At 53.6% G+C, this 27,121-nt stretch overlaps 1 protein-coding gene and 1 pseudogene across 1 annotated transcript in view; both read left to right on the forward strand.

Moving 5' to 3' along the window:
* The window catches only part of MYO18B (myosin XVIIIB), a 234,299-nt gene that overhangs the window by 70,374 nt on the left and 136,804 nt on the right, over positions 1-27,121 (forward strand). The window contains exons 22-25 of the mRNA XM_055147110.1: positions 11,766-11,831; positions 15,020-15,148; positions 17,937-18,080; positions 19,257-19,346. Coding sequence (XP_055003085.1) covers positions 11,766-11,831; positions 15,020-15,148; positions 17,937-18,080; positions 19,257-19,346 — 429 coding nt within the window. The remainder of the gene's footprint in view (positions 1-11,765; positions 11,832-15,019; positions 15,149-17,936; positions 18,081-19,256; positions 19,347-27,121) is intronic.
* Positions 929-1,068, forward strand: LOC129399031 (small nucleolar RNA SNORA48; annotated as a pseudogene).

Below are 27,121 nucleotides of genomic sequence, written 5' to 3' on the forward strand. Positions count from 1 at the left end.
TTGTGTAGATGTACCAAAGTTTCTTTAACCAGTCATCTGTTCTCGGGCACTCGGGTTTTTTCCAGATTCTGGCTATTGTAAACAGTGCCACGATGAACATATACGTGCAGATGTCATTTCGACTATACTTTTTTGCTTCTTCGGGATATATTCCTAGAAGTGGTATTGCTGGATCAAATGGAAGCTCAATTTCTAATTTTTTGAGAAGCGTCCATACTGTTTTCCAAAGGGGCTGAACCAGCCGGCATTCCCACCAGTAGTGTAGAAGGGCGACTACCATTTCCCACTCACTCTTGCGGTGGATGAGGCTTCTGCCTTTGCTCCATCCTTACAGAACTAGTTATTGTCTGACTGATGCTAATTGTTCTGGATGTGCAGTGGTATACTCCATTGTAGTTTTATTTTGCATTTCCCCTACTGGCGTGGAGGGCTTTGTTTTGTTTCTGCATGTGCCTCGTAGCCATTTTCTGATCATTTTAAGTGAAATCTCTCCGCAGATCTTTTCTCATTTTCAACGGTGCTGTTTGTCTTCTCCCTGAGTTGGGATAATTCTTTGTATTTTGGAGATAAGTCATTTATCAGACACACGCTATGCAAATATTCCTCCCAGTAGATGGCTTGTCTTTACATTTTCTTTTTGACAAAAAAAAAGTCTTTGAAGTACAAATATTTCAATTTTCACGAAGTCCAGTTTATCATGAAGAGAAATAATGAACCAGGTGCTAGCTCTTATATCTAAGAACTCTGCCAAGTGAAGGTTACAAATATTTTCTCCCATTTTCCTTTAGATTTGTAGTTTAAGCTCCCACTTTGATTTAGTCCATTTGAGTTCATTTTTGCATGGAGAGAACCAGTTGTCTTCAATCCCATTTCTTGAGAATGACTCTCCTTCTCCCCAGGTAATTGCCTTAGAAGTTTTGCCATGAAAATCCCTAGCCATGGACAAAGAGACATCTCATTGCTGGTGTTGCTCTTATGTCTGCCAGGGGCAAAGCAGTCGGTCCTTTGTTCATCCTAGCTCGATGCCTGGGTTGGGGGCCAGAGATATTTCATGCTTGGGACAGATAAATGAAATCATCATCATCATCATCATCATCATCATCATCATCATCATCATCATCATCATTATCCCGTTGATCGTCGAATTTCTCGAGCAGTCTCAGTACCATCTCCATTCGTCTTAGCCCTGAGATTTTAGAAGCCTCTCTTTACTTGTCCTTCCCAACGATGCTGCATTGGAGACTCTTTCAGGGTCAGGGGAATGAGACCCAGCATTGTTACTGGTTTTGGCATATAAATACACCATAGGAAGTTTGTGAGGCTCTCCCATGTGGGCAGGAAACTCTCAGTAGCTAGCCAGGTTCTTCCAGAGGGAGAACAAGGCTATAAGATGTCCGGGAGCTTGGTTTTAAGTCTCTGGATGTTGGCCATTGGTGGAATTATACGGCACCGGGGGCAGTCCCTGGGTGTGACCGCCTAGCTACTGGAAAATGGGAAATCTGGGTGGAAGAGGCCCAGTCCTAATCTGAGCAGGTTTGGAGGTGTCAGCCCCGGGTCTCACACACCTGGGTTCCTCTGCCTGTTCCTTCATGCGTGAGGCTCATCCAACCGTGTGGAGAGGGGCCTTGAGCATGGCTGTGGCTAGGCTCGGGAGGTCTTCAGCCGCGGGAGCGCTGCTCAGGGCAGGGAGGGAAGCTGGAGCCCATCCCTCCAAGGGGCCCCAGGGAAGACAGCCAGGCGGTCGGGCAAGAGACTATAATATAACAATAATAATATAATATAATGATAATGTATAATATATAAAATATATTACATTTTATATTAAACTATAATATAAAAATAATGATAATAATGATGATAAAATAAAAATTAAAAAAATTTAAAAAGAGAAACTTTGCTGTGAATCAGTTAACCCTAGATCGAAGGGTTTTTATCTGACACCTCAGCTTTGTTCCTTAAGTCTAATAGGTGTCATATGTGTCTTTTTTTTTCTCTCCCCTTTTTTTCTTGCTCAATATAATGGAAATGTCATTTTTGTCAAACTTGATTTAGAAGTGTGTCATTTCAGTTCCACACAATTGAGGATTTCCCCAGTTATGTTTTTCTGTTGCTGGTCTCCGTTGGATTCCCCTGTGGCTTGAGATTGCCTTTCCTAGGATTTCAGGCTCCGTGGGTTTACTGAGACTCTTCCGATGCTCTCTCTGAGCAAGTGCTTGGCCTGTGCTCACCAAGAAAGATCTTGGATTCTGTTGTGGGACGGATGGGGGTGTAGGCTGTGCCTGGTGGTTGGACCCGTGTGGTTGCCGGTGGTGTTCAGACCTGTGTCCTTGCTGTTTGCCTTGTTCCAGTTGTACTTCTGTTTGTCCTAATTGTCCCATCAGATATTGAGAGTCACGTAACGAAACTTGCCGCTGTTGACCTGTCTTTCATCGTCTCATTCTTTCACTCTTTATTTTCTGCTTCGTGTACTCTGAGGCTCAGTGGTTAGGTACAGACATCTTTATAATTGCCTTAGCTTCCTCGTGGGTTGGCCCTTTGATCTCTAGAAGATGTCCTTCTTTTTTCTCCATTAATAGTGTGCGTTGTAAAGTCCGCATTGTCTGCTCCGAGTATAGAGCCTCTAGCTTGGTTTCTGGGCACAGAGCATAGCGTGATCCATTGTTCTTTCCTTTTCATCTTATTTTAGAATACAGAATGTCTCTGGCAGATAGAATAGGGTTGGGTATTTTTTTTTAAATCTAGGCTGATGACCTCTAGACTTTGTATTACAGTATTTAATCCATTGATATTAATGTGATTTACACTTGACATTTAGTTAGAGTGGGTTTTAGTCTCTCATGGCGTTCTTCATTCTCTTTCCCTTCACTCCTCTTCGTCTATGCTACATATTTTCCAGTGGACCATTTCTGTTTCACCTTCCCCATTTTTTAGCTATTGTTCTAGGAATTACAATGTATATTTTAATTCACAGGGCTGGAGTGATAGCACAGCGGGTAGGGCGTTTGCCTTGCATGTGGCCGACCCAGGTTCGATTCCTCTGCCCCTCTCGGAGAGCCCAGCCAGCTATTGAGAGTATCTCACCCGCATGGCAGAGCCTGGCAAGCTACCCATGGCGTATTCGATATGCCAAAAACACAACAAGTCTCACAATGGAGACGTTACTGGTGCATGATCGAGCAAATAGATGAATAATGGGATGACAGTGACAATAATTTTAATTCATAGCCTATTTCAGATGATGACGAACTTGAATCAGGCAAAATAGAATATCGCTACCCCAGAACTTTCTCTTCTTAGCCTTAGAGCCTTTTCTATCACATACCACAGGACATGGGCTGGAGAGATAGCACAGTGGGTAGGGCGTTTGCCTTGCATGCAGCCGACTGAGGTTCGATTCCTCCGCCCCTCTCGTAGAGCCTGCCAAGCTACCGAGTGTATCCCGCCCTCATGGCAGAACCTGGCAGGGTACCCGTGGTGTATTCGATATGCCAAAAACAGTAACAACAAGTCTCACAATGGAGACGTTACTGGTGCCCACTGGAGCAAATTGATGAGCAATGGGATGACAGTGATACAGTGATACCATAGGACATCCATATACATTATAAACTTTACACTACAGCTTTATAATTTATCTTTATTTCGTAGTATCTCTTTTTTGTTTATTCATTTTTCATTTGGGAACCACACCTGGAGGTGCTCAGGGCTAACTCCTGGCTCTGCACTCAGGAATCACTCCTGAAAGGGCTTGGGGGACCATATGTGGTTCCAGGGATGAAACCCAGGTCAACCGTGTGCAAGGCAAGCACCTGACCCAATTTACTATTGATCTGGCCACATCATTATACCTCTTTTAAGTCTATAACTGTCTTCAGTGTAATTCCATTTCTTCAAACATTAACATCATCTGTGTTATCGTGATTTCAGTCTAAGAGGCCTCCTTTATTTTGGAAAGGCGCGTCTGAGAGATAGTCAAGCCTTCATTTCACCATCCCGTTCAGATTATTGATCTTGTTATATGGAATTCTGTGCCCACTGTTTTCTCCCAGTTCCTCACACCCCTGTGTAATCTCCCTACACGGGGTTCCCCAGGCTTTGGATGACAGCTCGGCCATTCTCCAGGGTGGGTTATTTTTCTCTTGCTGCTTTCAACATTTTCCTTCTGTGGGTCTCTCAATAGCTGTACTGGGCTGGGTCTGGCGTTATTCTCCCTGTATTTGTGCTCTCTGGTATTTATTGAGTTTCTTAGGTGTGTATACGTTAGCTTTGGGGAGGAGATCAAATTTAGAGTTTTATCCATTTCTTTTTGGTTTTTAAGTTTCAGGGCCAAACCTGGTGATGCTCAGAGCTTACACTGGGCTCTGCACTCCAGGATTCTTCCCGGGGTGGAGGGGGTTACTCATTGACTGTATGGGGACATGCCAGGATAGACTCCCCCCGCCCCAGTTGGTCGTGTGCAAGGTTTTACCTGCTGTCCCATCTCTGTCTTTGTTCATGGAGTTTTTAGCCGTGGTTTCTTCTCACATGATTTCCACCCCTCCCTTCTAGGACTCTCAGCCTACTTCAGCTAGTTTGCTTGCTATTCCCAAACACATACCAGACACTCTAGTTTTCCCAGTTTTTGGAATTAAGTGATTCTCACTCCCCCCCCGCCCCTCCCCCCCGCTCCAGCCCCATGCTCTGTCTTCAGCTCTACTGCCACTTTCTCCCACTGGCTCACTTCTGCTACTGCGCTCCCTCGGATGGAGCCGTCCTTCCAATTATTTCATTTCTCAAGCACTGAATTGCCCTTTGGAGCTTTACAATCTCGACTCGAAGGGCACGTCCGGAGTCTCTCACTGCCCTCCCCGGGTGCGAGACTGCTGGTACTTATCCTCAGTCGTTTGGGTTATTGTTTGATTATAACGCCCCCATTCTTGGGGCAGGGGTGGGGAGGGTTGCCTGCCAGCATTTCTTAGGGGTTCTTGGAGGTGGTGAGCAAGCATCTGGAGTCGACAGGGCTGTATTGTTGTCGGGGAACCCGTTCTACTTCAGGATTTGACACCTCCTGCCTCAGGTGTCACTTCTTGACTGGCCTTTCCAATCGTGCACATCTGTGCCGAGGACTGTATGTTTTAAGCAGGAACCTGCAGGTCCCAGCAACCCTCCCGGGCTGTCCTGTGTGTGCTATTATGGCCTTGGAGATGTGTCCAGCCTTCCAGATGGCCACGCTGCAGTGCGTGGGGCTTCCCAGGGCCCACTATGGCTGCCCACACCACGTATCTCCCTGCCGTGTGTCTGAATAAGTCACTGGCCCATGGCGTGTGCCCGTCACACCAGTCTCAGGCCAGCTGTGCCACTGACTCTTTCTCCGTTGTTGTCAGGGTACCGTTTCCAGCAGTCACTCTGAGGGTGGGTGTTCCTGCACTGCTCTGGTGGCAGAGATGCGGGCTTCCAGAGACTCCCCTCCCCCACCCCCTGTACCCCTATCCCGCAGGACTGCCCTGGGGCGAAGCCAAGCTTGTCACAAACACTTCTCAATCTGTTGTCACGTCTTACTCAACTTCCTGAGTGTGGAACTTGCTCCTTCTGAACACCTTTATTATTATTATTATTATTATTATTATTGTTTCTTTTTATTTTAAATTTTTTATTAATGAATCACCGTGGGGGTACAGATACAGGTTTACATATTCTCGTGCTTGTGTTTCGGTCATATATAGCTTGAGTATCTATCCCTCCACCAGTACCCGTTCTCCACTGTTAACCCCATCATCCCTCCCACCCCTCCCACCCCCTCCTACCCCATTCCCCTCCCTACCCCGCCTCTTTGGCAGAGCATTCCCCTCTGTTCCCACTCTCCCTTTGGGCATTGTGGTTAGTAATGGAGGTCTTGGATGGCCAATATGTTTGGTCTATAGTCTGCTCCATGCAAGCCTCTCCCATCCCGAATGGGTCCTCCCACCACATTTTTGCTTGGTATTCCCTTCTGTATCTGAGCTGCCCTTTCCCCCAGCATGTGAGGCTGGTCTCTAAGCCATGGAGCAAATCTGGTACTTATTTCTGTTATTCTTGGGTGTTAGGCCTCCATTCTGTTGTTTTATATTCTGCAGATGAGTGCAATTCTTCTATGTCTGTCTCTCTCTTTCTGACTCATTTCACTTAGCATGATACTTTCCATGTTGATCCACTTGTATGCAAAGTTCATGACTTCATCTTTTCTGACAGCTGCATAGTATTCCATTGTGAACACCTTTTTTTTTAAAGTCTGTTTTTATCAATCGTTTGGGACAACAATGAAAAACATTCATCCAGCTCAGACATTACCGTGGTGCTTTACGCAGCCCCCACTCTCCTGGTGGGGTGGGCAGGCTGACCCCTGTTGGAGTAGAGGGCAGAGTGCACCAGCGAGGGGGAGTGGCTTGCTCAAGGCCTCCCAGCTAGTACAAGGGGAAGAAGGACCGGGTCCGAGCATTGGGAGACAGAACAGGCTTCTCTGGGGGTGTATTCTGCCCCCATGTCCCCCTGCCCCATCATTTCCAAACTTGAGACCTTTCACAAGCCAAGTCTGTGTACCGGGCCTCCCCTTATCCTCCTGCAAGGCCGGGATAAGATAGCGCCTGTCGTAGCGGCTGGGGATTGAGCCGAGTGAGGAGCAAGGCACTTGCGAGGCGGGTCTGGCTCAGAAACAGAAGAGAAACAAGTTTCCATTTCGTCCCTTGCAAGAAAACGGTCAGCATCTCCCTCCCCACAGCAGCGCGCTGTGCCGGCTGAGACACTTCTCCATCATCCGGGCAGCGGAGATAGAACAGCGGCTCCCTAAAGACCCGGGGCGAGGAAGACGCTGCTTATAGGCCGCTCGATTTTTGTCTTGTCTTCCGCCGACTGGCAGCTCAAATATTACTCTATTATAGTGAACTAACCGGAATCCCTGATAATTGACAGGAATGAGTGATAACTCGGCTGTGGAGGCCTCTCGGCGCAAGGCGTGAGTGATGCTGATGATAACAGTGGAGAGAGTCAGGGAAACAGTCTCTCCCAGCTGTTCTCTATTATTTGTCCCTGCCCCATGCAGTTCTCGGTGGGAAAGATGGCCACCATTTGGCTGGGGAGGAAACTGAGGGTCCGAAGGAACCCCCCGCTCCCTACCACTGCCATTTGGAGTTAAGCCTTCTTGGGTTTATTTATTTGTGGGGTGGGTGGGTGGAGGACATCCGGCAGTGCTCAGAGATGCACTCAGGGATCACTCCTGGCGGTGCTCGGGAGACTGTATGAGATGCCAGGAATCGAACCTGGGTTGGCCACGTGCAAAGCAAATGCCCTCCCCACTGTGCTATCACTCTGGTCCCAAGGAGTTATTTTCTGCTTATCAAAGGAAGTGGTACAGAAGGGAATATCTTTATTCAGTCTTTTTTTTTTTTTTTGCCTTTTGGGTAACACCTGGCGATGCACAGGGGTTACTCCTGGCTCTGCACTCAGGAATTACCCTTGGCGGTGCTCAGGGGACCATATGGGATGCTGGGAATCAAACCTGGGTCGGCCGCGTGCAAGGCAAACGCCCTACCCGCTGTGCTATCTCTCCAGCCCCATCTTTGTCCAGTCTTAATATTCTTGGTGACCCAGACATCGACAGAGCTCAAAGAAAACCAGCAGACTGAAAGGGACTCTAGATACCAGGGCAGTGCCATGTAGGGGGGTGTGCCCGAGGGAAGCCTTCGTCCTCACTCTAGTGGCCCTCCTGCAATTTGGCCCTGGCCCAGCTGGCTGGGACTAACCTGGTGTTGAGTGAGGGTCCACTCTCTGCCAGGGATGGTATTAAGTCTTCCCACCACCACCACCACAGAATCTTCTGGAACAGTTGTCATCACCCCCGACGCCCAGTTCTCCCAGGTCCAGTGGATATACCCAGGACCTTAACCCAGGTGTTTTCCAACTCTAGATCCTCATGGCCCTCCTGCTCCCCAAACAGGTACTATGGGCATTATTGCTATTGTTTTGATTTCAAGCATCCATACCCCGCAGCGCTCAGGGCTTACTCCTGGTTTTGTGCTCAGGATTACTGCTGGGGGTACTTAGTGTGGGATACTGGGGATGGAGCCAGTCACATGCAAGGCAAGTGCCCTAACCATTGTGCTATCTCTCTGGCACTGCTGGGGGTATTATTTAATCACTAGGTAAGGCAAGTTTTCTTCTTTTTTTTTTTTTGCCTTTTTTGGGTCACACCCGGCGATGCACAGGGGTAACTCCTGGCTCTGCACTCAGGAATTAATCCTGGCTGTGCTCAGGGGACCATATGGGATGCTGGGAATCGAACCCAGATCAGCCGCGTGCAAGGCAAATGCCCTACCCGCTGTGCTATCACTCCAGCCCCAAGGCAAATTTTCTTGATTGTGGGTTTCATTTCTTTTTTTATCCATCCATCCATCTCTTTTTTTTTAAATCAACTTTCATTTTCGTTTTCCTCTTGTGCAGGGAGAGAGATGCTGTATTCCAGATAGAGTTTGTTTTATGTATTCTGCTACCTATAGCACTCTTTTATTTTTAACTTTTATTTTTTTCTTTTTGGGTCACACCCGCCAATGCACAAGGGTTAACTCCTGGCTCTGCACTCAGGAATCACCCCTGGCAGTGCTCGGGGGACCATATGGGATGCTGGGAATTGAACCCGGGGTCGGCCGAGTACAAGGCAAACGCCCTCCCTGCTGTGTTGTCGCTCCAGCCCCTGCGTATGACACTCTTGGAACAGTTTTGAATAAAGCATAATACATGAAACCACTGAATTGTGGGAGGAGGAGCGTTCTGAAATATTTTACTAGGAGGACCACGGAGGAAACTTCCTCTGAGATGACAGTCCAAGACTTTGTAAATAGTTCTATTTATGATTTTTTCCCCCCTTATCACCTTCACACATTTTCCATGATGTCATTTCGGGCTTTTTTGTTTGCTGTTATTATCACAAGTTTTCCTGATGGCGATGACCCATGGAATTGACTCATCTGTTCAATTACCCTGGTCTCGTAATACCTCCTGCTTCTTGAGTCTTGCAATTACTTTTCTAACAGTTTCTTCTGAAATAGACTCGGTGATTTTCAGCGAACGAAGGCCCCAGAGGGGAGACTTGAGGGGGGAGTGGGAGGGGACTGGCCATGGCTCAGGAACCCGGTGTGACCTCTCCGGGGGTTCAGAGCCCCGTCAGCCACAGAGTGTCCAGGACTCTCTGGCCGGAGGAAAATTCCACGAGGTGGTTGGTGACCTGCCCGGTGCCACGTCCAGGAATCCCTTTGCACACGTGTGTCCCTCTTGCTGCGGGGGGGGGGGTGTGCTTTTCTCCTTTTCCTCCTTTCTCTCCCCACACTGTCAAGTGGATGGCTCTTCCTTGGGTGCTCTTCCTTGGATGCACCAGGTCCAAGTGGACAACGAAGAGATAAGTCAAACACACAGGCTAGGTTACTGTCAGGGATTTAGCAAACCCAAGAGTGAGACCGTCACTGGTATAGGCATGGCAAGAGGACAGAGCCCGGGGAAGGGCTGCCCTGGGGACTTCAGTATCCCCCTACCCCCCTGGGCGAGCTGGAGCAGGAGAAGCAGTGGAGGAGGTCAGTGACGTTTCCCGGGAGCTCGACCCACCTCCCTTTCCATCTGACCCTGCCCACAGGTCACCCGTGAGCTCAGAGAAATGACTTCATTGGTTTGCGAGACTCACGTCTTACGGAACGTACGTTCATGTCTCAGAATGTACTTCTGAGCTGTTGGCTGTGCACTGGGGAACACTTCTGTCTGCCGTGTGTTCATCACCACGGTCACCCCACCTCTCTAACATTTTCTTTTTCCTTCCTTCTTTCTTTCTTTCTTTCTTTCTTTCTTTCTTTCTTTCTTTCTTTCTTTCTTTCTTTCTTTCTTTCTTTCTTTCTTTCTTTCTTTCTTTCTTTCTTTCTTTCTTTCTTTTTTTGCCCTTTGGGTCACACCCGGCGATGCACAGGGGTTACTCCTGGCTCTGCACTCAGGAATTACCCCTGGTGCTGCTCAGGGGACCATACAGGATGCTGGGAATCGAACCTAGGTCAGCCACATGCAAGGCAAATGGCCTACCTGCTGCGCTATCACTCTGGCCCCTTGTGCATGTTTTCATCTTACCCAGTGGAAACTGGGTTACCCAGCAGCCCCGATTCCGCATCTCCCTCTCCCTGGGCCCCATGTCCCTTGCCTATGTGGGATCCTAGAGTGACTGTCCATCCTTTATACTGGTTCGTTTCTCTTAGCAGGGTGAGTTTCACTAAGTCGGGATGGCACTCCTCGGGAAAGCAGGTGGGATGGAAAAACAATGCAGAAAAGACTTTTGCATACCTGTGTTTATTGCAGCACTATTCATAATAGCCCAGATTTGGAGGGAAAAAAAAAACAGGTACCCAAGACTGGAGTGATAGCACAGTGGGTAGGGTGTTTGCCTTGCACGTAGCCGACCTGGGTTTGATTCCTCCGTCCCTCTCGGAGAGCCCGGCAAGCTACCGAGAGTATCTCGCCCGCAAGGCAGAGCCTGGCAAGCTACCCGTGGCATATTCGATATGCCAAAACCAGTAATAACAAGTCTCACAATGGAGACGTTACTGGTGCCCACTGGAGAAAATTGATGAACAATGGGACGACAGTGCTACAGTGCTACCCAACAAGAGAGGCTGGGTAAAGAAGCTAGGGTCCACAGACAACGGAATGCCACTTGGCTATAAAGAGCAAATGAAGTCATGCAATTTGCTGCTGTGTGGATGAATCTGGAGAGTATTGTGCTGAGTGAAATTAGTCAGAGGTGGAGTGACAGAATATTATATGCCTGAAACTCAACCATGAAGAAGTTTGTAATTCACAGTGGCCCAATTAAAAGAGAGAGAGAGAGAGAGAGAGAGAGAGAGAGAGACAGACAGACACAGAGACAAAGACAGAGAGACAGAGAGCGAGAGAGGCAGAGACAGAGAGACAGAGACAGAGAGCGAGAGAGACAGAGAGACAGAGACAGAGAGACAGACAGAGAGACAGAGAGTGAGAGAGACAGAGAGAGAGAGACAGAGACAGAGAGCGAGAGAGGCAGAGACAGAGAGACAGAGACAGAGAGCGAGAGAGACAGAGAGACAGAGAGACAGACAGAGAGACAGAGAGTGAGAGAGACAGAGAGAGAGACAGAGAGACAGAGACAGAGAGACAGAGAGCGAGAGGAAGAGAGCAAGCACAAGCTGGTGGGATGGGCCTCGGCAGTGAGCCCAGTGTGTTGTTGTTGTGTGTCTGCTGCTCCCTTTATCCCTTCACTGCCGGGCGGGCGGGCCCAGGTTGCTTCCCCTTTCGGGTACAGGGCATGAAGCCCCTCGACAGGGGATCATGTGCAAACAAGCTGTGTTTGGCTCTGCGGGGCTCTCTACTCAGACTCGGGACGGCTTCCCAGGAGGGCCGCTGTGTACCTGGTGCTGGGGGGACCCCTGTGTCGCCTTCCCCAGCACCCAGGTCCCTCCCAGCCCTGCCTCCTCCCCCATAGCATGGGCGGCCGGGAGGACTGTCCACTAGGGTCTCTCGGACAGGGAAACGTGGGTGTCTGGATAGGCCCCGGCTGGCCGAGTGGGGGGGCACAGTGGGGGCACAGGACACGCTCTCCCGCTGCACTCGGCCTGGTGTGGGGGGCTCGGGAAGCAGAGCTCACACGCGCCTCTTCCCCCCGCCCCGCCATCCGGTCCCCCGCACTCGCATTCCCAGCGTCTCTTCCCGTGTCTCGTCTCTGACCCCGCTCACCCTTCTCTTCCCGGCAGGCCGTGGAGGAGCTCCTGCAGAGCCTGGACCTGGAGAAGTCGGCCGTGGCGGTGGGGCACAGCCAGGTGAGGACAGCGGCCCTCCTGCCCTCCCCCGCCCGCCTCGGGAAGACCAGGCCCTTGTCTGCTCTATAAAATCAGGTTTCAGTAGCGTTTCGGTAATCCGGGCCCCTCTCCTCTCTCCCTGTGTCACCTCTGGTCTGATCTCACCCGCTTCCCCCCAATCCTCCTCCCGAGATGTCTCGTGGATGTTTGTTTATTTTATTTTTATTTTTTTTTGGGGGGAAGGGGCACACCCAGCAATGTTTGGGGCTCACTCCCGGCTCTGCGCACAGGGATCCCTCCCAGAGGGCTGTGGAGACCGTATGGGCAGCCGGGGAGGGAGCCTGGGCACACCTTGGGCCGGGTACATGCCCGGCCTATTCTACCATCGCTCTGGCCCCTGTGGTGTTTGTTGATAAGGCCCTCCCGGGCTCACGGTTTGCCAGTGTGTCGATGTTTCCAGAACCAGCGCTGGGTGCCTGGATAATTAGTGGGAGGAGAGAAGCTCCATCCTCAGCAGGACCGGGCATGGGAGCTGTTGCCCCATCAGATGGGCAGCGTGTGGCCTTCAGCGATTTTGGAGGACAACCAGCAGACGAGGGGCCGCAGCTCCTGGATTCCCTGAAGACGGGGGTTATATTGTCTGTGACACTCTGCCTGGGCCTGATAAGCAGGCCGACCCAGAGAAGCGAATAATTTAGATTTTCCTTCCTGATTCTCCGCCCCTGGTGCCTTTTATTGGGGCCTTCTGCCGAGGGCCGTGGCATTTATGAAAAAGAGGGGATTTCATACACGGTCGGCCTTCTGGTCAACCATGTGGTCATAAAAGGAAAATAACAACAACCCCAAAACAAAACAAAAAAAGATATCGGAACCCTAATAAGTCCTGCCGCAGTCGTGACTTATTCCCCTTCCGTGTATGGTCGTTTCCAATTATCTTTTTAATGAAAGCTTCGTACTTAATCAATAGTGGTCTTGGCAGCGCGCGCCGCCTTTTGTAATATACGAACTAGTGCTGTCATCAGTTTGATCATTGATTTTTTTTTTTCATAGCAGCTTTGGGGACTCACTAGCTTGTGAAATTAATGCGGTCATTATTGAGGCAATCTGATAGGTAATGAGTCAATCGTGTCTTTATTTCGATGGGGCTAATTGTCCCGGTGGCCCTGGCTGCTAGGAAGTGTTTGGGGAAAGCGACAGAGGGTTGCGAGACCGAGTTAGCACCGATCAGGGGGTGCTCATTTGCATGCTCCCCTGGAGTCAGGGCTTGCTTGCTGGGTGGACTGAGGCAGTTGTGAGCATCATGGACAGAAAATAGGCTGGGGCGGGGGTGGCGATGGGAGATTGATGGTTGCACCTGGAATCCAACGGCAATTCAATCTCAAAATTCCGGGCGTGAGAATCCAGGTGGGGGAGGAAGTGAAGCTCATGTTGACACGGAGGAAGGGGGTGCAGGCGCTGAACCCTGGGCTGGGGTCTCAAGGATGTGTATGGTGGATCACTAGTGATGTGAGCTGCAACCCATTATGGGAACTCTCTGTGCCAAGAAACTCCTCACCCTGGCCCGAAGATCCCCTTGAGACCGAGGAGACGAGGCTTCGAGAAAGGGAGCAAGTGCTCATTGTGTCCAGCGATGATTGGAGTCTCATCTGGAATCCCTGATGCTGCCCCCTTGCTCGTCGAAGAGCGGGGAAATCAATACCCCCTTTTCAGCCTCCGTCGTCCCCTCTATAAAGTGGGGGTGCTTACAGTTAACCGCCACTGGGGATTGTGCGTGGCCTCAAGCGTAAACTGCAGGTGCTTCGAGCAGTTTCCCTGCACCACAGATGGTGAGCTCAAAGCCAGAACAACAGGATTCTGGAAAATGTTGGCCACTCACAGAGGGTGTCCCTCCCCTCCTCCCCCGCCCCCCACTGCTTAGACAGAGCTAGGATAAATGGAGCCCCTCCAAACAATCATGCTTGGGCCACTGGACCTCTCATAGAAGAGGCTCAGCGAGAGAGACAGTGCCGGAGGGAGGGAAGGCACCCCCTTTGCAGGCGGTCACTTCCGCAGACCAGAGTTTGATCCCTAGCACCACATCTAGTAACCCTGAGCACCTCCAGGGGTCACCTCTGAGCAGAGCCAGGAGTAGCCCTTGAGCCATCCCCTTCCTCCCGTCCTCCCTGCCCCCCTCTTCCTTCCCTCCTCCCCAGAGCAGCACCCACGCATCAGGACAGTTAAGCCCTTCCCAGATGCAACCATCATCGGTACATCCTTTGCTGCCCCCCACCCCCGCAGATGAGAACGTGGCTGTACCCCACTAGCACCCCTCCCCAGCCCCCTGCTGCTGGCAGCAAGCACAGCCCCTGAGATTCCGGTTCTTTTTGGAAAATCCTTCCCCTACACCTGCCGCCTTCCCCCACCCCTCCACACACACACACACACACACACACACACACACGCACACACACACTCTCTCAGTGAGCAAGTGGTCCTGATGGGGGGGCCGGGACGCATCGATCACTTTGCTACAGAACCAGTCATCCATTATTGATGAGCCTCCGCCTGCAGACCGCAGCCTGAACCGCTGTTTTCTTGCTGCTCAGGCACCCGCCAGACAAGTGGGGGCCTTCTCACGCCCCGCCTGCCTGGCCCCCTCTAGAACCACCCCCCCACCCCCATCCCCATCGGAGCTGTTCCCTGTAGTCCCCGATCTCCCAGCCAGTGGTGGCAGCATCACCACAGGCCTCACCTCAGATCCAGCCCCCGCTAGGGTGGAGGTTAGGGGAGGCCTGGACCCCCAGGACAATCCACTTGCTCCCTTCAGCCCCCCCTGAGAGCCCAGGGGGAGGGGCCTGTCTGGGAAGCGGCTCTCTGATTCAGGGGGCGCACAAGTCTCCTTCTCGGGACTCCGGTGCCAGCTGCCCTGTGTTAGCACAGCTGGGGGCGGGAGGGGGGGTCTGAGAGGCTGCGTCTCCAGGCGCTGCTGCGGCTGCTGCCAGTGTGGGCCCCTACTCTGAGCACCCTGGGGGGGCTCCCCGGGACAGAGCCTCAGGTGGCAGAGGGCCGCAGGGTGGATAGCCACACACCAGTGTTGCCAGGGGTGGACGGAGAGGTCGGCGCGCTGCAACCTTCCCATCAGGGTTTTGCCGACTCGGTTGTGCCCCGCGCTGCCGTTTTTGCCCCCCCTTGCCGCCGGGGCACTCCCTCACCGCCTCCTCCCCCGCCAGGTGTTCCTCAAGGCGGGCGTGGTGGCCAGGCTGGAGAAGCAGCGGGAGAAGCTGGCGGCGCAGACCCTCGTGCTCTTCCAGGCTGCCTGCAAGGGCTTTCTCTCTCGCCAGGAGTTCAAGAAGCTGAAGGTGGGAATTGGGGGGTCGCCAGGCTGCCCGGTGCCCAGGGGCCCGCACTCCGGGAGGTGCCATCTCTGCAGGGCCTGGGACGGACGTCATCCTGAGCCCCGTGGGGTGTCACATTTGTGCCCGCCCGCTTGCTCTCAGTACCACGTCCTGGCGTGATGCCGGGAGCGTCGGGCGCGGATCCAGGGGAACCGGTGGGGGAGCACTGTGGTCCAGGAGGAGGGAGGCACTGCCTGAGTGCCCCCACCCTGAGTGCCGCGACTCTCAGCAATGGTTCCTGATGAAACCTGGTCACCACTGATGGTGGCCTCGGGCTGGGTTCCCATGAGGTTGTGCATGGGTCTCTCTGACCCAGTCCTGGGTGTGAGCACTCGGCCCTGGGAAAACTTGGTTCTTCATGGATCCAGAGACATGAAACCTGCAGGCAGGAACCAACCACTGGGGTCTCTGGGCCCCCCGGGACAAACTCCAGAGATTATAATCTTGCACCCACTTGGGTCACCCTCTTCAGAGAGTGCAAAGCACCCGTTTGTGCTCTGATTGACATCTGGAGAGAGGACAGCATGGTCCTCAACATGGGGCCTGTGGTCAGCGGTCAGATCCACCCGCACTGCCTAGCTGCCGGTAGGATGAGCGAGTAAACACTCAATACAGGGGATGGCACATAGTAGCAGCTTCATAAAAGAACCAGAGCTGACTTAGAACCATTGTAAGTATTGCTCGAGTTTATAGGGATCACACGCCGCCAGTTTCTAGGGATTGGTAGGTCAGAGGGCAAGAGTCAGGAAAGGCCAGGGTGCTAACTCTTGAAATACCATGGGTAGTCACTCTGGTCACTGCCTGGAAATAACGGGGCTAGGGATGAAGAGATGGACAGCACAGCCCAAGCCCCAACCTGGCCACTTAGAAGTGGTAGGACCCCACCCAGGGGGCTGCAGTTTGTTTTTCTCTCTGTATATTTATTATACTATATTATTTTATCTTTTGATCACACCCAGTGATGCTCAGAGCCTATTCCTGGCTCTGCACTCATTCCTGGCAGGGCCGAGGGGACTATATGGGGTACCAGGGATGGAACCCGGGTTGCTCACATGAAAGGCAAATGCCCTCCTGGCGGTGCTATTGTTCCAGTCTCTGGACATTCGTTCTTTTTTTTTTTTTTTTTGCTTTTTTTGGGTCACATCTGGCGATGCACAGGGGCTACTCCTGGCTCATGCACTCAGGAATTACCCCTGGCGGTGCTCGGGGACCATATGGGATGCTGGGAATCGAACCCAGGTTGGCCACGTGCAAGGCAAACGCCCTACCTACTGTGCTATCGCTCCAGTCCCATGGACATTTGTTCTTTTTTGCTTTTGTTTTTGTTTTGCTTTTTGGGTCACACCCGGCGACGCACAGGGGTTACTCCTGGCTCATGCACTCAGGAATCACTCCTGGCGGTGCTCAGGGGACCATATGGGATGCTGGGAATCGAACCCAGGTTGGCTGCGTGCAAGGCAAACGCCCTACCCGCTGTGCTATCGCTCCAGCCCCATGGACATTTGTTCTTAATCGTACCCTCCCTCTCCCGACCTTGGTGAGGACACAGCTAAGGTGTGAAAGGCTCGGGAAGCCCAAGCCAGACTCCTAGCATGGGTTGTCATGTTGGTGTAGCAGGGAAAGTGTCCCATGGCTTGTGGGTGTGATACCTAGTTAGGATAGGATGAATTAGGTCAGTGGTTCTCAACGTGGGGCTCCCCAGACCCACCATTTCATACTGGTGGAGAGGTCGCCCCCTCCTCACCACCTCCACCCCCAGGTGGACTGACTCCATTGGAGCCTCCGTCTCCCAACTGAATTTTAATACGTCTTCCTCCTGTTTGCAAAACACAGGGTTCCAGTACACTAAAAATGGTCCAAGTCCCCCAAGTGTCCACATGATCATGGCTGCCATTGTCTCGGGGAGAGAAATTCAGGGTTTTGAAGACTACTTGCCCAGCAACGTGCTTTTTTTTTTTTTTTTTTTTTTTTTAAATCTTCTTCCAAGTGGTGCCCAGGAGGCCTGAGGCCCCTCCTGGCTATTCTTAGCCAACAAGGCTGGTGGGTAGCTTCACGGGCCCTAGGATACAGTGCTGCTTGGGTCCTGCAGGGCCCCCTGGTGGTCTTCCTTAGGAGTCTTCCAATCACACTCCCCAGCAGTGCTCCGGGGGACCTCCAAGGCTGCATCCTGCAGTGCTCAGGGGAGACTCGCTGTGCCAGGGATGGAGCTAGGGTTGGCTGTATGTACGCAGGGCAAGCGCCCTAGCCCTGAGCCAGCTCTCAGCCCTGCAGGATACCTTCCAAACCTGAACTCCAGCATAGAGTCTGACCTTGTGTATATTTTCTATTCCTCATTATGTTCTTTTTTTTTTTTGGTGGGTGGAGGGGGGGGAGATGGGTGGTTTGGACCACACCCGGCGATGCTCAGGGCTTACTCCTGGCTCTGCACTCAGGAGTTACTCCTGGTGGTACTCGGGAGACCAGATGGGATGACAGGGATTGAACTCAGGTCGGCTGCGTGCAAGGCAGACCCCTGACCTTTGGTACTGTTGCTCCAGGCCCTCTCCTGTTACTCCTACCCCCGTTACTGTTACTCATTCATGGCTGATGAGGTCCTGGCAGAGGCCTCAGCGGGGAGTGCTCCTGCCTTGTCCTGGGCTGTGGAGCTGGCCCCCCTCCCTGCCCTGGGCTGTCCTCTGCCTCCTCCTCTTTCTCCTCCACCCTCACCTGACTCGGGACCGACCCCTCAGTCTCTGCCCCGCTCTCCCTGCAGATTCGCCGGCTGGCTGCCCAGTGCATCCAGAAGAACATGGCTGTCTTCCTGGCCATCAAGGACTGGCCATGGTGGCAGCTCCTGGGGTCCCTCCGGCCCATGCTGAGCACCACTCTTGGGGACGAGCAGCTGCATGCCAAAGAGGTGGGTCCCCGCAGCCGGCGGGGCGCTGGGTTGCCTCTCACACACACCTGCCTGCCCCTCTGCACACGGGGCACCCGGCCCATTGCTGTGCTGTGTTCTGCGCCCCCTCCCCACATTTCTCCTGCTGGCCACTTGCTCTCCGCTGTCAGCCCTTGCTGTCCCCACCTCCGCTTCCCTCCGTGCAGACCAGCTTCAGCCCCTGCCCAGCTCCTCTCCAGTGGGTGCTCTTACACCCACCCTGGTCTCCGCCGGGCACACAGACATTCGCTGCTTCCCCAGAAGGTGCCACCGTGGGGGTCACGGGGTCCTGAGCCTCACGCCCGTCACAGTCCCCTCTATCCTGTTGGTGCCCAGTCGTAAGGGTTGGTCTTGCTTTGTCCTGCCCACATCTCTCTTTTGCAGAGGGGGGGGGTCCCCCAGGAGTTTCAGAGATGCTCTAGTGACTCTTGGCCATCGGGGTGGGATTCAATGCAAGGGCCCAAGGGTGCTGGGGACCTCCAGGGCTGCACCCAGTGATGCTCAGGGGTCCACGTGCGATGGAGAATCAAACCCAGCTCAGGCACATACTAGGCACGCCCCCATCCCTGTTGCTGTACCGTGTTCTGCCCCCCTCCCCACGTTTCTTGTAAAGATTAGCAAAGACATACACACACACACACACACACACACACCACTTAGTTCCTTTTGAAGTTACACTAAAGGTAGCATCCTATATATACATTCTTTTGCAGATGGCATTTTCCGCTAAAACTGTCTATTCTGAGAATCAGGCCGTGTCTCCTTCCATAGAAATCTCACTGGTTCCCTTTCCACGGCCACATGGTGTGACAGTTCCCAGCGAACCTTCCGCCAGCCTGCCTGGGGTGGGCATCTCACGGGCCCCCGGTGGAGGTACGATAAACATAGCGCCTAGACTGGCAGGGAGTGGTCTCTGGGAGGACAGAGAGTTGTACGGAGCATCTGCGTTCAGATCCCAGACCGGCGCGGGACGGCTCAGACAGACTCCCCTGAGCACTGAAAGAGAACCCAGGAGCACGCTGTCTCCCCCATCCTCCCATCCACCCCACCCTAACCACCATCCCTGCCACCCCTCCCCCCTGCCATTCACTCTGAACACACTCGGGACACGCATGTCCTGGCCACAACAGCTTCCCTTAAGGTCTTTGCTTTTTGCAGGCGGAGCTTGCCGCGCTGAGGCAGAAGCTGGAGAGATCGGAGAAGTCACGGAACGAACTCCGGCAGAATGCGGATCTGCTAGAGAGCAAGGTACCCCCATCCCGAGTGGGGTCTCTGTGTAGGGCGAGGTCTGCCTGCCCAGGGCACTGAAGATGCCCCGGGGACCATGCTGAGCGCTTGGCAAACCTCAGAGTAACCTCAGGAGGGGGCTTCTATCACTGCCTCCATGTTACACAGGGGGAAACTGAGGCTCCGGGATATTTTTTTTTTTCCCCATGGCCGTACATACCAGTAAGCGTGGAGTTGAGATCCAGACCTGTGGTAATCAGGCTCCCAAAGGGAATTATTTTGTCCACAAATCTGGCAGAGGAACCCAGGTGTGTGTAATCCCATCAACGGCCAACATCCAGAGAGAGATTTAAAAGTAAGGTCTCAGAAGTGTGCGGCCGCAAAGCGGCCACGCAATATCTTTAGCCTGCTTCTCCCTCTGGGAGAAACTGGCAGTCTTCTGAGAGTGTCCTGTCCACATGGGACAGCCTTGCAAGCTTCCCATGGTGTATTCATATGCAAAATCCAGTAACAAGCTGGATCTCATTCCCCTGACCCTGAAGAGCCCCCAGTGCAACATCGTTAGGAGTGCCGAGTCGAGATAGACTTCTAAGATCTCAGGGAAAGGACGAAATGAGATGTTACTGAGCCCACCCGAGAAATCGGTGATTAACGGGATTTCGTGATTCATGACAAATCACAAAAGCACAAATTGTAAGGGAGAAAGGGCACATAGGACTGTGTTGATCAACTTGCGTTGAGCAAAGTCTGAAAAGAAGGCAGGACCCAGACTTGGAGACACGCACAGCCGCGTCGCCAACATGTGCGCCTGCCACAGAGCACCCCGGAGACCGCCCAGAGCTTGATTAAACCCACTGGAAAAGCACAAATGTCTTAAGAGAAAAACCAAACCAAACCCCGAAATGAGCCCAAAATAGGAATCCACAGTTCCCCAATGAGGTTTAACTTCTTGTTGCAAGAGATTTTGTCATTATTATTATTATTATTATTATTATTATTATTATTTTGCTTTTTGGGTCACACTCGGCGATGCACAGGGGTCACTCCTGGCTCATGAACTCAGGAATTTCTCTTGGCGGTGCTCGGGGGACCATATGAAATGCTGGGAATCGAATCTGGGTTGGCCGTGTGCAAGGCAAACGCCCTCCCCGTTGTGCTATTGTTCCAGCCCTTTATCTTTATTTTTTAAAATTTTTTGGCAACAACAAAATTGTTTCTGAGGGCACAGCGGCCAGAAATCAATCCAACATCAAATGCGTTGTGAAGCCAAAGCATTTTTTGGCAGCACCCGCCAGCGTGGTATCCGAGGGTGAAGAGGGGTCCAAAGTGGGGGAAATTTAAGGGGCGCTGGACTTGTGAATATTTGGCCGCTCTCCGTGTTAAGCTGCGTGAAGAGACCCGCTCTGAGCATTCCAGCGGGAATCTCTTTTTGTGTGCATTTCTCGCTTTTCGGCTAGGAGAATACAGAGGGATGGGCTGGCCAGCCGGCTGGGTTATTTCTGGGTTCAGCCTGCAGAGACGCTGCCCCCCCCCCAGCTTGCTGAAGTGAGTCTTTTTATTCATGTCTGTCTGGGGGGGGGTGGGGGTGGGGGTGGGATTCCAGTTGCTCCACATCAGGCCAGGACCTGGCATCTTGGCTTTTTTAAAATTTAGCAGCTTGAGCGGTTGCCCGGTTGTACCACACTGTGATTTAAATTCGCACCTTCCGCAGGTTTCAGCTCTCTGCCCATCCGCTTTGCAGGGTGGTCTTGAATAAGACGAGCCTTGCCTGTCGCTTTTCTGACTTGTAGCAATGCTTTGTGTGGCAGCACTGCGGGGCCAGTTGTTGGGCTTCTTCCTCCCTCCCTCGCCTTCCGGGCTGCTGTCAGCGGAAGTGGTTTCGGAAGCCCCCGAGTCTCTTCAGAGTGGCTGAACGGTGGAGGGAGAAGTCCAAGGGCTCTGGAATCCCCTTTACCTGCCTCTGTTGCTACAAACATACCTTGGAGCTTTACATCCTATATGTGTGTTTCCACCCCCCAGGATGCATGGTTTTCCACCCTTGTGCACCCCTGCCATTGGGATGTACCGGGATGCTTACTCAAACTGGCCGGCACCCCGCTTCTTACCTTGTACATCACGGCATGTCTTGCGGCCCAGTCCATGGCAGCTCAGTTGCGGTGACAGAGAGACCCAAGCAAGATGTGATCAGAAGGAAAGGGGTTCTGGTCTCCCCCGCCCCCAAGCTGCTGTTGATCCTCATTGGTTGCTTCTCGACATGATAGACAGCAGAGTCCCCTGGTTGAGGAAGAGGGGGGCGGGGCTGCTAACCTGGGGTGTATAGTCTCCAGTTTTATCTGCCGAAAGTTTGGTGCGAGAGGAATTCTTGGGGGACGGGGACCCCATCAACCGAGTCTTCCGCTTGCTTTGAGCAGTCCTGTTGTAGGGACCAAGCTGGGTGAGAACGGTAGTTCTTAGGGTGTCAGAATCCCCAGGAGATGTGTTAACAATACTTACGTGCAGACTCCTGTCTGGCCATTGATCCAGCGGGCTTGGGGGTCTCCCCGGAGACCCTGGGTCTCCAGATTCTCAGGTGGTGCCGAGTCTGCTGGCCCCGGGACCACACTTGGAGCCACGTGGCAGGAGAACAGGCAGAGCACGGGGTATCCCCTCCCATGCATCTGCTTCCCGGAAGTGACTTTCTGGTGACCTCAGGGAGCCCACAGCCCCCTTCAGAGCCAGGCACGGGGCGGGGGGGACGGGGGGATGGGGAGGAAACACCCCACCCTGGTTCCCGCGGCTGTGCCCCGCCTTCCCTGTGTCTGTGTCCGCGCGGACGGATGGACGGAAACAGTTCTACAGACGCACGTCGGGCCTCCTCACCAAACCACGACCGTTTGACTAGGCTTATTAAAAAGACAACATTATTGCAAAATGATTTAAGTGCTTCATTTGCAAAGGAGCAGAAGAGGAGATGAGGAGTCGCGGGCGAAGCTGGCTATAAATATTCTTCAGGCGTGCAAAAGCTGCCTCCGTGCGAAGTGGGGTTCTTTATTTCCACGAGAAAGCCGGCGCGTCCCTGTCTGCTGGGAAGTGCCGGGAAGGCTGTGGGAGGGAGCCCGCCCGTGGGGTGTAGGAGTGTGTGTGGGGTGGGGGATGGGGGGGACGTTTTCCTTCTTTATGTCTGGGGCTTTCCCTGAGATCTTACTGATGGTGCGAGACAGAGCCCTGGGCCTCCAGTCGGGGCTCCCCTGAGCCCGCGTGGTCTGACTTTGTGTCAGAGACCCCCACCAGGAGCAGCGGGCACTGGAGAGCCAGGTGAGCGCGTCCATTTGCGGGACAGAGATGCATAAGGGGTTGAGCACACTCTGCGTGCAGGAGGCCCCGGGTTCGATGCTTGGCACCCAATGGGTGGTCTCTTGCACCCTGCTGGATGTGGCCCCCAAACAAAACGGCCCATTTGCAAAGCTCCCAGGGCATTTGCAAAATGCCAGCAGCATCCCCCCGTCGCTGCCCCCCCCCCCGCCCTAGGAGGGCAAGGCCATCTCTGGGGCAGACGGCCCGGCTCCGAGTCTTGTGCTCTTCACCCCCACCGCCCCGAGAATAGCGGTTTCCCTTTCCTGTCCCAGGCAGCGTGCCGGTCTCAGCCGGCTGTGGGAACCCCGTGGCATCACATAGGCACGGGCAGAAGAACCCCCGGGAGGTTAACTTAAGAGCCACATGGGAAAGTTCTGGGTGCCTCGGTTTTTCCCCAGGCAAAAATCGGGGCCATCCTCATCCCTTGCTTCGCAACATAAATGAAGTTGGGGGTCTGTACAAGGTCAGGGGGGAGGACGCTGATCTGAGCGGCAGAGTGTGGTCTTGTGGGGTGGACAGCTGGCCAGGAGCCGAGGTGCCCGGTGCGTGGCTGGGGTCCCCCATCAGCCAGCTGAGCAGGCCAGGGAGAGGAGATGTGTGCCTGGTGCCTCGCTTTCCCCACCTGCCAACAGAGACAGCAGCATTGCCCAGGGCTCCCAGGGCTGCGGTGGGCAGCAGCAGTGGGCAGGAGGTGAGGCTGGGCTAAGTCGCTTCCTTCCTACCTGAGAAGGTAATGGGTGCTGGTACTTAGTAGCCAGTGATGTGCCAGAGGGGAGAGACCCGCCTCGGTGCTGTCTGAAGCACCATCCCCTGCGTGTCCTTGGGGACCCCAGAGCCGGCCACTCAGCCAGGGCTTTGTTCTGAATCTCCCCTATTGATGACAGCAGCTCTGGGGGAGGGGCGGGCACTGCTAGAGGACGTGGAGGTGTAAGCGCCTGGTTTAAGCGGACTCTCCCCTCTCTCTGCCTTTGGTCTTTAGCATCTTAGTCCATGGGAGGAAACGTCCCTTCCTCTAGGTCCACGCTGAGGGTCCTACTAGAACATGGCCCCGCTGGGGTCCTGGGGGCTCAGGTCTCCCCTGACCTTGCATTTGTTCTGGGATGTTCACCTCCCCTCCCTGAGCTGACTTCTTGGGGTTACCAGGCAGCCGGCGCCCCCAGACACCCTCGGTGACTCACTCGTCACCATCTGGAGCAAATCACTTTCACGGATCAGGGAGCAGTGCCTCAGTTTCCTCTGCTGCAAAGAGGGAATGTCCCTGGCCGGGTATGTGAGGGGTTTCACGAAGATGGCAGCACCGGGGTCTCTGCAGGTCTGTCTCTGGGTGTCAGCATTCACCCATTCAAGGACTTGGAGGGAACAGCCCCTCCGGGCTGGCTGAAAGGAGCAGGAGAGGGATGGGGTGCTGTTTGCGTTCTCTGGTGACGTGGTGGTGGTGGGGGGGTTGGGTCCCTGATTGTGAGAGCCCAGGGAAGAATTGGATCAAGACTGGATTTTAAAAAAATGCTATTTCTTTAAAAAACAGCAACAACAACAACAACAACAACAAGGGGGGTGGTCACACCTGGAAGTGCCCAGGGCTTATTCCTGGCTCAGAGACCACGCACAGTACTGCTCAGGGGGCCATGTGGGATGGTCAGGATCAAACCTGGGTTGGCTGCGTACGAGGCAAATGTCCTGCCCACTGCACTATGGCTCCGGCCCGAGGTTTGGTTTTCCTCTTTCCTGCCAACTTCCTGGTGGGGTCCTGAAGGGCAGGTCCCTGCACACCGTCGATACATCACCAGGGACCAGTGCCACCCACGGGCAGCTCCTGTGACTCCCATGCGGGTTTCCTGTTAAGTGGCCCTCCGAGTCCTGTTACCCTGTTACCCAGGGGCTCCTTAAACTGATCATGAGGCCTGGGTGCCAAGTGTCATTGCTGCTGAAGTCTTTGCAAGGAGAGATGGCGAAGTCCCCTCCTTCCTGGCCTCTTCTCTGAGGCTGACCCCTGGGCTCCTCGTCCCTCCGTAGAAAGAGGGTTTCTCGGGGCTGGAGGAATAGCACAGCAGGTAGGGCGTTTGCCTTGCATGCGGCCGACCCGGGTTCGAATCCCAGCATCCCATAGGGTCCCCTGAGCACTGCCAGGAGTAATTCCTGAGTGCAGAGCCAGGAGTAACCCCTGTGCATCGCCGGGTGTGACCCAAAAAGCAAAAAAAAAAAAAAAAAAAAAAGAGGGTTTCTCACGGCTGAGCTAAGTGCTGGGCTCAGCGAGGTCTGCAGAATCTTGTCCACTCATTGGCTCTTGAATACCCTGCCGGGATGCGTCTGAGTTGGCAACTCAGGCTCATGCCCCCTGCAAGTGTTTGGCATTTGCCTAACAGTTGTGGTGGGGTGCCCTCCCCTCTCCTCTGTGGACAGAGCCCCTGCTTTGCAGTATAGGGGACACGCGGCAGTGGTTTGTCCAGACTGGGGAAGGTCACAGGGGCTGTGTGTCCCCGAAAAGCGTCTTTCATCTGTCCCGTTTGAGAGGACTAATCGGCCTTTGGGCTCCCGACTTAGATTCTGTGGAACTCAGAATTAATGCATTAAATTAATTTTTGTGCTCCCTTTGCTCAGGCCGATTAGCGCAAATTAAATTTCACACTAATTGGCTAAGGCGAAGAGAACACAATCTCGGGTGTTGGGGATCAGCGCTGAACTTGGGGCTGGGGACTCGGGCTAGAAGAGGGAGCGGAATCTCTGCCTGGATGGCACCTGCCATTTTTTGGAGGGGCTCCCTGCAAAGGGTCACTTCCCTCCACCCCCCCCCCCAGCCCTGGCGCTGCGGTGCCAACACCAGGAAGTTGGCAGGAAAGAGGAAAACCAAACCTCGGGCCGGAGCCATAGTGCAGTGGGCAGGACATTTGCCTCGTACGCAGCCAACCCAGGTTTGATCCTGACCATCCCACATGGCCCCCTGAGCAGTACTGTGCGTGGTCTCTGAGCCAGGAATAAGCCCTGGCACCCCATGCCACTTTTTAACACCAAGTCCCCGGGCCAGAGTGGGAAAAGAACCCAAGAATCCCTAGGGCAGCGATTAATGCTCTGTGCTTGGAAATTGCCCTGGAGTTTGTGCAAACGGGGAAGCTGGGGTCTGTAGGGGTCTGGGGGGGATCCTGAAGTTTGCCTCTTAATAACCAGCTCAGGTCTTTGTTTTGGAACCGCACCCCAGGAGTGCTCAAGGCTTTCTTTCTGGCTCTGTGCTCAGGGGTCAACCCTGGCAGTCCTCAGGGGAGCCTGTGTGATGCCGGGGATCGAATCCCGCTGGGCTGAGAGCAAGGCGAGTGCTTTAACCTCCGTACTCACCCTCCAGCCTCAGCCCAGGTCTTTGGCAGGCCAGGGCTTCCCCAGAGCTGGTTTGAGACCAGCAGAGAGACCAGCAGAAGATGGCTGGGAGGGAGGACTTCCTCTTTGGTGATGGTCCCCACCGCCTCTCAGAAACTTGGGTTCGGGTCCCGACTCGGCCACCCGCTTGCTGCAGGACGGTGGAACTCTCCTTCCACCTCCCTTTCCTCGCGCCTGCCAGATTTTTCTAAACCCACCCATTGTCTGAGCCGTCTCGGGTGTGACCGCCAGCGGGAAGCGGATGTGCAGGAGGAGGGAAGAAGGTGAAGGGACGAGTGTGGGCAGAGCAGCCTGGCTTGTGGCCCGCAGTTATTGGGAGCACGGGTTGTTTTCTCAAAAGATCTTCAGTTTTGCGCTGCTCTGGTTACAAAACTAGCATAAAAAGTAAAATCAGCAGCACAGAAATGCACTGCTAGGCACTTGGAATCCCCTGGGAGCCGGGACAGAGGCTGTGCATGTATAAGCAAATAAAAAGGAGGTGGGGAGGGAACCCACCGGACAGCTTCACTGCCCTGCTTATGGGGGTTGGCAGGAGTCTCGGGGATGGGGCAGTGGACTTCTGTACAAGTGGGCATCCTGTTTCCTGGGGCTGCTGGATGAACCAGCCTCTCAGCTGAGAATGGACGGAGATGGAGAACATGGACACCGTCACTTGCCCAGGGTTACCTCTCCTGGGAAGACCCTAACCGCGCTCTCTGTTGGCAGAGGCAGGGATGGGAGAGGCAGCTGCATTTGACGTCATCACACGCAGTGTTTATGGCGAACGGTCGAACCAGAGACACAGCCTGCTCTGCATCACCTGGGAGGGGAGGGGACTTGCACCAGGGGACTGCCTGGGTCGTTGTTGGGACTTGAGAGACCATCCCAGCTTGGATCATTGGACCAGTGCTCGGCACATAGCGGCATCTCTTCTGAGCACCCCCTCTTCCGCTTCGGGGCCACTCCGGAGCCCCTGGGTCATGTCCTCTCACGGGTCTCTCTTCTCACTTCTCATTTGCCTGCCCTCAAGACCCGAGCCCGGAATACCATCTCGGCAATAACAACACACCAGCCCTCATCCACTTGGCATCTGTAGTTGGTCTGTAAATTTAGGGGAG

This window comes from Sorex araneus, chromosome 9 (genome assembly GCF_027595985.1).
Source record: "Sorex araneus isolate mSorAra2 chromosome 9, mSorAra2.pri, whole genome shotgun sequence".
In the NCBI taxonomy this organism is placed as follows: domain Eukaryota; kingdom Metazoa; phylum Chordata; class Mammalia; order Eulipotyphla; family Soricidae; genus Sorex; species Sorex araneus.